A 12,721-nucleotide genomic window follows, 5' to 3' on the forward strand; every position below is an offset into this window, starting at 1 on the left:
AACATAAACTCAATTGACACAGATACTTCTCAGCCCTTCCTGCATGGAATGATCGAGAGGAATTCAGAACCTATCAGTGCTGCCAACTTAGTAGTAATGCCTATGCTAGTTCATTGCCCCTCGAGAGTTTTGAGCTAGGCGAAAGTTCGTTAGGTATACCAATTTTTCTATTTGAGTTGGCGCCAGCGTCACCTAGTTACGTATTATTCGAAAATCCTTTTTTTTCAAACCTTGAAATATTTAATCTAGGTACATACCTTAAATTGAAAATTATACTTCAACTTAGAGGTTGAAGACATTAGTATTTTCACTCGGCTTTTATCATTTAGGTTAAATTACAACTTTCAAATTCAGGAAGATTAAGTACATATGTATTTTATTTTGAGGTTAAAATTTAAAAAAATTATAAAAAGGTTGTTTCGGTACGAAACTCTGGAGGGGCAAAAAGTGGCGTTTTGCTGAAGATTTTTAAAAAATTCGCTTTTTGCCAAAAATTGGTGAAAGTCATGCCGTTTGTTAGAATTGATAAGTTCTGCAAATGATCAAAAAGCCTTTATTTCCAAAGTTGTCCAAATTTCGCTATTGCAGTAAGTCTTGCCTTTTGTGAACGGAAATCGTCAAAAATTCTCACCGTTTTGCTGAAAAAAGTTTTAATTTCTTCTTCACCCCGTCAAGTTTTAAGTATCATGATTCTGATTTTGAGAATGATCTTGAAACGAATTCGATTGGTTTCTCACAATGTGATGTTTGATGAGAAATAATGGCTGATATTTGATGATGACTGGCACAACAGGAATGGATCACGTCGATAAGGGATCGATGTGTTATCACTTGCGATGATTTGGTTAATACTAGTAAATTTAAAGGCTGTCTGTTTCTTTCTTTAAAAAAAATTAAGAAATGGATGCACGCGTCAAGAGGTATGTACCTAATGTGGTGCTTTATATCAGTTTATTAAAAAAAGCTTACCACTGTTTCAAATCTGTTAAGTAGGGAGTAAGGTTTACAAATTCCTGTGTTTGCGCTGATGATATGGTTTAAATGTTCGATTTGTTGGACGAAAAATTGTCATTTATTGTAGTTGACGTGGAGATTTTTTTCTCTCGAACGTTAAAATTAAAACCAAGTCTCATTCTTTGATAAAAATTTTGAACACGTAACCTTTTTTCATCAATTGCGCAGGCATCATAACTGGTCGTTTTTTAATGACTTTGTCCTTATTTTCATGATTTCCATAAATAGAAAAAATTACTTACACCTCACTTTTTTGCTGAAAATTTTGTAAAAGATTTGCTTTTTTTACTAAAAATTGCTAAAAGTCTTGCCTTTTGTTAAAATTGACAAGTTCTGCCAAAGATCAAAAAGCCTTTATTTTTTAACCCTTTCGAGGTTCTCATAGTTTGAGTGAAACCAAATTGAAGATCTGGCGATTTTATCATAAGGCATTACTCCAAGGTTACAAAACAAAAAAAATTCATTTCTAAAAAAAATTTTCACGTCGCAAAAGAAGAAATTCGAAAAAGTTGTTTGAGAAAAAGTGTGTAAATTATAAAGTAACTGCAACTAAAAATAGAAATCACCAGATCGTTGAAAAACTCGATACTATCAAATTTTCAGGGCGAATGAATAAAAACGCAAAAAAGGGCAATTCAATAAATAAAATGTGAAGTTATGTCGCCAAGAGAGCTTTTTTCCATGCAATGAAAAATCGCTTCGAAAATCCAAAGACAACATTTTATTTTTTTACCTAATTATAGTATTTAGAAATTGAAATTTACTAAAAATGGTAATTTATCCGGTGATTTCTGAGGTCGAAATTTTGCTGTTTTTTGAATGAAATTTTTAGACAGTACGTGGAGTCGATAACCGAGTCGTTACTTTATAATGTCCATTTGATGTGATGATTTTTTTGCTGTTGAAAACCTCAAACCTGGAATTTCCCAACGAGGGAAGTATCCCACCATGGCACAAAAATTTGTGAACCGGGCTCAGGGGTATCGAAGTAGAATACCATAATATACCACCAGCCAACATTTCCGGTGTTGAAATTCATTTTTCGATTTTTGAAAAAAATTTTAAAATTCAAATTTGGGCCAAAAAATATTGATAAAATTGAAATTTCAGCAAATTGACATAAAAAAGCAGATATTTGGTGTATATTGCAATTCAGCCTTCCAAAGTTGATTGGTGACAGCTAGCCTCCAGCGGATTTCCAGTTTCTCCAGTTTTCGAATAAAACGGTGCAGATAAGGTGCAAATGAAACTCGCAGCTCTTGTAAATTCATATTTAACATCTTTGCGACCTTACGTTACCAGTTCAGCTTTTTTCGTTCACATGTTTCTAAAATAAATCATTGAAGAAAATGTTGGATTTGAATCGACACAAAAAATTTCTAATAATACTTGACTTGAATCAATCGAGAGAGTCGCCAAGATGATCAATTCGAGTTTACTGGTGCTGAATTTCATTTTCACTCTTTTACTGTGGTTTTTTTTTCGAAAACTGGAGAAACCAAAAATTCGCTGGAGGCTCCAGAACGACTCGAAACCATCACCAATCTGCTCGGTGGATCAAAAATAGAGTGGAAACCAAATTTCAGCTCTCCAGGTCTATTTGCTAAAATTTTAATTTTTTCTTATTTTAGCCAAAATTTGAATTTTTAAAAATTCGCCAAAAATGGCAAAATGAATAATTTTATTACCCGAAATTTTGGCTGGTGTGATATTTTGTCGTACTATTTCGATACTCCTTTGTCCGGATCAATAATTTTTGTGCAGGTTGTAAGTAGCACAGCAGACGCCTGAACGACTCAAAACCTCAAATTGACTTGCGAGATTGAGAGTACAATAGATTTTTTTGTAGGGTATGTACATATTGAATTTGATTACTGATGAGGTAATTACGGTTATAAAAGAATATCACCCTGCCAAGCTCTTGTTGAAATTACGTAAAATTTTGACGTGTGTAGTTTTTTAAAAATTCACGAGGGAACATCGAAACACCACGTACGATAAATGCAGGTGGTGCTGTCCTAATATCGTATAGGGATGAGTTGAAATGACGACGAGATGATGCTTCGTCGTCGTCGTCCTCGTCGTAAAAAGCATCTAGCGTGTTATTAAGTTTATGTCAAATCATCATACTCCAGCGTATATAGCCAGGGAAAAACAGTCATTCGGTTCCATTTAACGCGATATAGATGGAATAATTACACGCGAGTCGTACCGTCTAGATAGAGGTAGAGACTGGAGAGAGGTAGGTGATATTGGCTCGATATTGAATAAAGCAGCGTAGGGACCACCAGTCAGCGATTTTTCGTTGATAATGGAATAGCACGTAATTTGACATTGACATCGACATCGGTTCTCGTACGTACGAGTATAAGAATGATCGGATGCTCTGCTCCAAGGGGGAGCCAGCACTATCGCCTGGGAAGTTGGGCCAAAGTAAAAAATAGACCCCCGGTAATGTTTTAGGAATCACTATAAGAATATGAAAAAAATATATAGTGGGTGGATCGAGTACCTATCTATGCCATTCGCGGTATCTGTATACTTGGTCTATAAGGTTCTTAGCACCGGCATTACTATACTACGTATTATATCCGAATAGAAAATAACTGTCTTTTAATAGAAGAGATAAAGTGTTTAATCATTATAATCCATTAGCGCGAGGTAATAGACAGCTATATCTGGTATTAAGCATCTATTGGCATTTTTGACAGCAGCGGTTAAATGCAGGACAGCCTGAGTTTTTCTGACATTCCCGTACACATCCAGATCCTAAGGCTGGGCGGTGTCCGGGGTGGGCGATGTGTTTTCAAAGGAGTCTAGCTGCTGTACCTCTCTGGTGGACGATAGATGTACTAAAGTTTGGATGCACGCAACGGGTGACGCTCGAAGGGTGTTTTGAAAATACCCGTTTCTCTCGAACTCCAACCGAGGTTTGATTTTGCCATTTCAGTACGTTGTAACACGTGTTGCTCGATTGTTTGGACTTCGTATTGTACCGGCTTCTCTTGTTCTGCGGCGAATTTACGAGTTCGAGTATTTCCTGAAAAATCGTGTCGTAATTTTTTTCACTATTTTGACGAGATCGAATTTGCTCGGCTCGATCGTGGTTTTTTTATGGTGATTTATTTCGTTTTATTATTTTCTTTTTTGCTTTCGAAAAATGTACGCGGTTGATTGAATTTTTCTCGCGTTCGGCTTTTCAACGGTGGTGTCGATTTATTTGTGGTGATTGTGTGATTTTTGGATAGTGCATCGTTGAAGCACAATTTCTACGTATTTCAAGCCCGAACAGGACGACCGTATTCATGATGGAGAAGATTATGTTGGAAGGTATATTTTTAACGATTCTGATGGTGTTTTGCTCGGCTGCTGTAAATAGAGGTGAGTGATATTTCATGTATTTTTTGGAAAATTTTCATATGTACGAAAAATTGCCGGATTGGCTCGATTTTTTTCGAAATGTGTGTTTTTGGTTTTTAAACCATGTCGAATTTGTTCAATTATTTCAAGAGTGTGTATTTTTTCATCGACATGTTCGTACTGAATTTGACATTTTTTCGACAAGTTTTGAATGTAAAAAAAATTTCGTCGGATTTTGTTGCGGTTCGATTGACGTAGGTACTTGACTTACAAATAGGAATATTTTTCGATCTTTGGTACTGTAGAATTTTTTGATGGAAATGAAAGGTTTGGAATTGATGGAGCGTGAATATTCGTAATCGTATATCTCGCACGTGGTTATAAATTGTTGCGAAAAATTATTGGAAAAAAATTGCGTTAACTAAAATAGCACCAATTTTGTGCGCCTTGGCTTGTTTTTTTTCAACGTTTTATGCGGTTTAAATTTTTTCACACGTGTGTATTAAAATCCTCGATAGAATTTGAAAAATGATTGAGTGGATTGTGCTTTTAATTTTTTTTTTTTTTTCATTTGAAGCGATGATTTGACGATGTTGTAATTTTTTCGTTGTACTTTCGAATAATTTTTTTTGGTGAGGTTTTTTTCCCTTCGAATAGATTTTTTCATTTTTCAGTTTTGGCTTGTGTGAAAACTCATTTTTTCATACTTGAATTTTTATAAAATGTCAAGAAATTGGAATCGTTTTTATTTTCATAATTTATGTGAAGTTTTTAGTTCAAATATGCTGTTGGAAACGATTCTTATTATTTGGAACTGATCGTTCAAGTGCCCAAAAATTTTTTTAAAATAGGGTCAATTTTCTCGAGAGGAAAATTTTTTCTTATGTATGAAAAAACCTACTTTTCGCTTAATATTATTTTTGAGAACTCGATGCATTTTTTCAATTTTATTCGGATACGTTCGAATTGAAATTTGGCAACTGGTGTTTTGTGGTGGATATTGCGATTGCTCACTTGGTTAGCGCATATTTTACTTTTGAAGCGAATTGAATCCTCGAAATTTTGCATTAGTTGCAAAAATGACCGAATTGGAAGTATTGTATTTCTTTTTTCATGAAAATCACCTTGGTGTGTTCTAACAATTTAAATGAGAAAAATTACTTACTATCAAGATGAGGGGATGTGTATGTAATAATTGAGCACCATATAATTGTTTTTTTTGTTTGGGGGGGGGATTCGAGAGTGGGATTCGAAAAAAAAATTGCAGGGAGACCTCAGTAAACTGCGAGCAAAAGTTTTGATCCCTGACTTGAACCATCACTTTTGTACCAATTTTCAAATTTGCATTAATACACGTTTTTGAAGAAGAAAAATAAATGTTGAGTTGATTTTATCTTATCACTTCAATTTAGAAATGAGAACATCGTTGTTGATTTTTTCTCCTTTTTTCGGTTATTTCACACAATTTTTCAATATCGTAGTATTTTTTCAAGTTTTACAAAACCCCTGGAAAGGTGAAAAAAATTTGTGAATCGTTTTCTTACTTCTAAGCGAATAAATACTTATTTTATTACGTATGATCAATCATCACCAAAACATTATTTTTGTTCAAAAAAAAAAAAAAAACAAAACACTTATTTTCAATGTAAATTTTAAAATTTGAATTCCCAGTAGAAAAGTGATGTTTCAATACAAAGATCCAACATTTTTTCTGCAGTCATGAGTTCATCAAATCCCCCCTCCGATTTTCTAAATTCAAAGGTGACGCATCCTAGTGATGAATTACTTTAAATTACCTACATATTTTAGTACCTACCTGCTACCTACACGTTGTGCTCAAAACCGAAGCCCGTAGATGGTTATTCTTGAGTTTACGTATGTTTTATTTTCAAGTTGAATACTTAAGTATATATATATACCAAGTTCAAAGCCCAAAATTCTAAAAATAGAACACATTTAATCCAACAATTTAATCAACAAATTAGAACTAGCGCGCAATGTGTCGAAAAATGAATTTTAGAACTTCGATCATTGTATAAAAAAAAAACAATTATGATGCAACCAATGAGCAAAAATCTTCTTGTAATCAATCAGCAAATTGAAGTGATCATTCGGTGGCCAGTTCGGAAATGTTTTACAATCATTTGTGATGACACCCCCCCCCCCTCGGGTACAACTCGTACGTAAGACATTCTTGAAATCTGTAACGAATTCTCGTTCCATTAAAAACTCACAATTACTCATTTAAATGCATGTTTTGTCGGAAATAATTTTTTAATTGCATCTTTGCCACTTGCTATCCCCCTAAAATGATTAAAGTCTCATTATGTTGCTTTGGTCGAATCCAATTTGATGATAATCTCCTGTAATTTCTTAGGGCCTCTGAAAATATGACAGTCTGTCTGATTCGTTTCGAGAAAAAAATCCTAAATGTGTTCGACTTCTTTTTGGGAAGTCAATTGATTAATTTTCTGTCAATTTTCTCTGTCTCGTACATTTTTAAAAAAAATTTGTTGTTGCTGGAATCTGAAAGTAATTGTTCTAGGTACGATTTCGTTTGAGAAAAGTACCTAAAATGAGTAGATAAAATTAGGCACCTATAGAATTACACCCTCGAGTTTCACTATTAGCATTTTTTTTATTCGAAAAAGAAGGGGTGTCTCTCAAAGCAGTCACTATAAAAACCAATCTGTGTCCTTTCAAATCTTCAATTCGATCATTAAAGAATTGCGTTTTTTGATTTCAAAAATGAGCGAATTTAAAACTACGAGTGCGAGTATGGTCGAAAATTGGAGAGATTACATTGTGTGAATAGGTATTCGATACTGTATTTTAGAAACTAGAAAATGTCGCATTTTTTTCGGAACTCAACAATTTGTGCTTAAATTCAAAAATGTTCGTTAAAACCGGAGTTTTTGTTCTTTTTATTCTGATTGCACATCGGTACCTACATCAAATTACATGTTCGAAAAATACCTATGTAGTTTTCTTAGCTTACGCGTGCAGTATTTTTCTCGACAGAATTCGATTGCGTAGCATGACGATAAACGTTAGAGATTTCTCGTTTCAACTCGGTTAATTTTATTTCAAGTTGAAAACTGAAATCTTCATTCTTTTGCACTTGGAAGAATCGTTATCTGGTCTAGTGCGAACTACGATGATAATTTTTCTACGAATTAGTCGTATAGGGTAATGTAGTGGTTCGTGTGATTTCTCCTGCAACAGTCGTTAACGTATATTATTGTAAAATGATCGGGTCTTGTCGTTGCTTGTACTGTCATTTTTCAAACACCGCCCAGTCGTCTCCATTACTCGCATAGTTGTGATCTTTTTTGTCTCCCTAGTTCCGATATTTGTTCTCACATAAAGCAACTTGTACGTAGTATTTTTAGCTTCGGTATTACTGATCAGACGTCTGAATTCGGTCTTGTTCTTGTTTTAATGATCTCGTTGTTTGACGAATTAATTTTTAATCGCTGAAATAGTGTAACGAATTATGAAAAACGTTTGTCGTCGTGGTGTATTGAATAATTTAAAATTGGTGGTGTACGAAGTGATGTCAAGTGGGTACCGGAGTACCGGCCACCGGGTATTTTTTCATCTGTACCATCGGAATGATCCAAATATGGCATTGGTGAGTTCGCTTTGAACTTTGTATTTAAAGTTTACTTATAATGTTATAACAAATGAATCATTTTACTTTACTTGTCACTTTCTTCATTTGAAATTGAATGCCTGACGGATTCGGTTGCGGAATATGTGTACCTAAATCACTCCCCTTTGCACATAATCTTTTTTAATCCAAATAACATCGCAGTCTTCATTATTACGTAGATTATGTAGTACAAAAATTTGTACTGAAATGAATGACAACACTATCTTTAGGCAGTATACCCAGTTGAGTTTCGTCATCGAATTCTATTTTTTGAAAATACGAGTACATGCCTTACTTACTTAATTTACCTTATTAGGTATTTCCATTATTTACTTCTTTTACTTCTAATGCGGTGTAGAAGTTTTTACTCTGATTTTAAATAAATGGATGTTGAACGTAAGAAAAAAATGAGAAGTGCGGGATTTTTCATCTCTGAAGGGAGCCTCTCGAGGTATCCGCCGCCAATTAGAACAAAACTACGTTGGTTTTGAAAAGAACATTGTCTGAAACACTCGACAACTAAAATTTCAGTTCCCTCAGATTGATTTTTCGAATCTTGGCGAATTTTTGACTCCCCCAATTTGACCTTTTTTGATGATTTCTGCTTTTCCGAACAGAAATTTTTTTACTCAGTAAAAATGGTGTATGTCCTGAATATAAGTAACTGTAGGGGTTGATCTTAATTCCTCGGAACTGATTTTCACCGTTTTGGGAGGCTATTCTGGAGACGCCAGTACGAGTATGATTTTTGTTTTATTCGGAATTTTACGATTTCTTATTCGCTGAAAATAATTTTGGAAGTCGAAAATTTTATATTGTGGCTTTTTCTCGATCTGTTGATCGAGTTTTTTTCCCCAGGTGAACATTTTGAGTGTTTTTTTTTTTTTTTTGTACAGAATGCTTATTTAGGGTTATTGCACGAAGAACGATAACTCTATTGTAATTAAGTATTCACCTTCATTGTTATTTAATGTTTACCAATTTTATCATCATATCTATATATTAATAATAACATTGAATTTGATTTCAATGTTGATGAACGATATTCGGCAAAAAGTACCGATAATATCAATAATTATTAATTGTGATGATTTGCAATTGCAATTTTTTCTTTTCTTCTTTATTTATTTATTTTTTCCGATGTTGATTTTATGATGAACAAAAAATCGCACAGTTTTAATCAATTGAGTGAGGATAATCTCTTTTGATGAAAAATCCATATAGCTTAAGCAGGAAAAGCTCCCTAGAAATCGTCCTCTAGTCTAGAAAGTTGAAAAAAGTGTGAAAGCAAAAATAATATTTTCTTGCAATCAGCGATTAGTCGAATAGTTGATGATTTTCCAACACAATTTCTTGGGTCACTGTTTAGAGTTTGTGTTGGTAAATGGCTGTGTTTTGTCACCCCTCCGCACCTAGCCCCAAGCTATTCTAAAACCTCCAGCGTAATTTACGATCTCACCGGTATTTTTAAAAGTTCAGAAGGCGATTTCAGCAGCTAAAAACCGAGTTGTGACTTACCTATTCTCGGCCTGTTAACGTTTTCACCCACATTTGAGCAAATTTTCAGACGGATACTAGCTTCGATTGTGTTTTTTTACCATACTTTTTACTCGGTAAAAACATACGAATAAGCTAAAAGTGTCGGTCCAAAAAGCACACTTTATGTGCCCGCCTGGAAATTGGCTCAAATGCGAATGAACTTGTTGAAGAGGTTGAGAATTATTGATATCACTATGACTCGATTTTTAGCAGCCCAAATTCATTTCCATGCTTTATGAAGAAATTTGAAAATCCTAGATAGTTGAAAATCGTGCTGAAGGCTCCAGAATCATATTTTTTTTCCCAAAGTGACGTCATAAATATTCGAAAACGGCCAATTTCGAAAAGAGAAAAAGGTGGAGGAAATTTGAGACATAATGTGTTCGAGGTCTTGTAGAAACTTTGTAAATTATGTTACAAAAGTCCTAAAATTTTGATTTAGACATGCATGAAAATTGCACTCGCTAGAACTAGATTGCAGCTCATCGAGGAAACTGCATAAACGCGATGATACCTTACTATGTATTAGATTACGTTACTTATTTATACTGGAGTTAACGAATTGTAATTAAAACTTGCTCCTGCCAACTTTCGAGCTTTTGATCACTTTACAATCTTTGTATGATTTTCAATATGTTGTTATATTTGCTCGAATAAACACCGTTTGTTTTCATGTCCATAAACAAAAACGTCAAAGACGACCCACCCAGGCGAGCTTTGCTCAAAAAGGGAGTGGAACTTCTCCTCTGAAAAAAGGTTTTTCGCGTTTTTCTTCAAACATATGGCTCTCGCTAAGAAACTGACGAATGATGATGAACAAAATTGCGAAACAGTCGGATAGCGAAACGACCATCAAATATTTGGTGTAAGAATGACCAAAAGAAGAGGGCACCGCGCATAATTAAAAATTTCACGTATATGTCGAGTAGCATAACACATAACGAAGCGTTAGATTGCAATTGACATTTACTCGTACTCCGAGCCGAAATGGCCCCTGCCAACGATTCGAATTGCAGAGCGGAAAAACACTTTTCTCTGTCGAGTTCATTACGTTGGAAAAATATCGCACAGGCAGGAATACACCCTCTACTCATCTCTCTATGCTCCCTTCATTCTACATACTATATTCGTCGAGTTATACTAGATATAATTTTCCGCTGCCTAGCTCTCGCGAATGAATACATATTTCTAACGCTACGAGTGAGAGAGTCTACGATATGGTCGCGGTGTGCAGAGTGTACACTGTTCATTTACTGCGCTTTTATGTACATCTACATAAACACAGGAATCGAACAGGTAAAACTATAACGATGGAGGGCTGCTTTGGCTCGTATGGTAGTTGTTAAAATGTGAACGAGCATGATAAAAACCGCCCGGGAATACGCAGGGAGGCGAGTTTTTTGACAAGAATGGGCGTACACTCGTATGTATATTTGAACTTTTAAAATGCTTTTAATTACGTGCCCGTTTCGCCTTGGGAGACTTACACGAGCGGTAAACGTAGCCTATACGCAGCACGTACCTGTGTTATTTCTATGGTGTTCCAATTTTACGCAGACGAAAAGCTTCGGATGCCAAAGCTACTCTCTATCTTGCTCTTGCAAGTGCCTACTTAAACTAATCGATATCTACTAAAATCGACTTTTTGCGACAACTTTATAACACTTGGAAAGAGATTCGATAATATGTTGCAAAGGGACCGCGAAAAACTGAAACTGAAATTTTGGATCTTTGGCGCGAACCACAACTGTTCTACAGTGGTTTCAAATTTAAAAATTTCCATTGAAAAGCAGAAATAGTATTGAAATTGTTTTCTCATCTGTTGGAAATAAGAAAACCGTTTTTGGAATTTTTTCACTTTCGCAGGGGTTTTACAAGACTAACAAAAATGATACGATTTTAGATCTATTTAAAAGTAGTGTAAAATAACCTTGAAATGTGAAAAAATTTCACAAACTGTGTTCCAATTTCAATATGAAGTAAAACGTTTTTTTCGAAAGAACATTTTTCTGATTTTCAATGTAAATTTTAACATTTAAACTCCTGGGAGAAAAGTGACGATTCAAGTCTGGCACTAATAATTTTTCTTGCAGTCTTTTTAGGGTCCCTCTACAATTTCTTATCGAATTCCTCCTCAAATTTTTCTAAAAAAAAAAGCCCGAGAGGGACCACCATTCCTCACACTCGGTCCTCGCTATTAAGATTTTTTCATAGTCGAATTGTGAAAAAATTGTGAAAAATGACATTGGCTGTAGGTATCTTCCACACGGGAAATTCACCCAAATTAGATGATCCTTCGGTAGAAAATGGTATCAATTGGATGCTTCATATTATTCGTCCCAATCATGAATTTTGTCATGGGGATGGGGCATGATTTTGTCTGTTTTCTATCGTAAGTAGTTCGATAGGTAGAAGAATTTTTAAATACCTAATGAGTTCGTAAAAAAAAACTCTCTGGTGAGACAAGAGAGTACTCGAAACAGTTCGAGTTATATTTTTACTCGGTTCGTATTACGAAGTTCCTATTTAAGAATAAATTAGCAAATCCAAATGTCCCTTACGTACGAAAAAACTCACTCGGGTAGAAAAGTACGATAAGGTTAATTTATTCAAGTCGTATTTTTCTTTCATAGGTTGGTGTATTCCTACAAACGGTGACCGAAATGTAACTGGAATCTAGTAAAACAAATTTACACAGAAAAAAACACGAACGTTAGACAATTAAAACTTTTTTACGAGATGAAAATTATACGACATGCCATAAACTGACGAATTAGTCGTCTTTAACGTGCTCGACACGATTTGTGGATTTTATATGATTTTTCCACAATTACAGATAAATTTAATAAATCTATTTTAAAAATGAAAAAACAAAATTATAATAAACTACTTAATAAAATATAAAAATATAGTATTCAATGTTATCAAATTATTAGATAATTACTCGTAAATAATAGTACATTACATTACTAGATTAATAATGTGGGTGATTATGAACGAGTGCAAAGTTACTGCGCGAGTCGAAGACGAGCGCTGTAACTTTGCACGAGTTCATAATCACACACTTTATTAATCGCGTAATGTAAGGTGCTTTACATAATAAACACTCGTAACCTCACCATTTTACACTTCTGTTGTTTAGATGCAAAAAAT

At 34.4% G+C, this 12,721-nt stretch overlaps 1 protein-coding gene across 3 annotated transcripts in view; it reads left to right on the forward strand.

Annotated features, from left to right (window-relative positions):
• Positions 1-3,947: 3,947 nt before the first annotated feature.
• LOC135833205 (neural cell adhesion molecule 1-like) overlaps positions 3,948-12,721 on the forward strand; it is a 623,372-nt gene continuing 614,598 nt past the window's right edge. Inside the window, exon 1 of one of the 3 annotated variants that reach the window (XM_065346892.1) lies at positions 3,948-4,395. In XM_065346892.1, the coding sequence (XP_065202964.1) occupies positions 4,320-4,395 (76 nt within the window). In that variant the 5' untranslated portion in view covers positions 3,948-4,319. Of the gene's footprint in view, positions 4,396-5,891; positions 8,009-12,721 lie in introns of those variants that run through there. The other 2 variants (XM_065346891.1, XM_065346894.1) reach the window with 2 other exon arrangements.

This window comes from Planococcus citri, chromosome 1 (genome assembly GCF_950023065.1).
Source record: "Planococcus citri chromosome 1, ihPlaCitr1.1, whole genome shotgun sequence".
NCBI classification, from domain to species: domain Eukaryota; kingdom Metazoa; phylum Arthropoda; class Insecta; order Hemiptera; family Pseudococcidae; genus Planococcus; species Planococcus citri.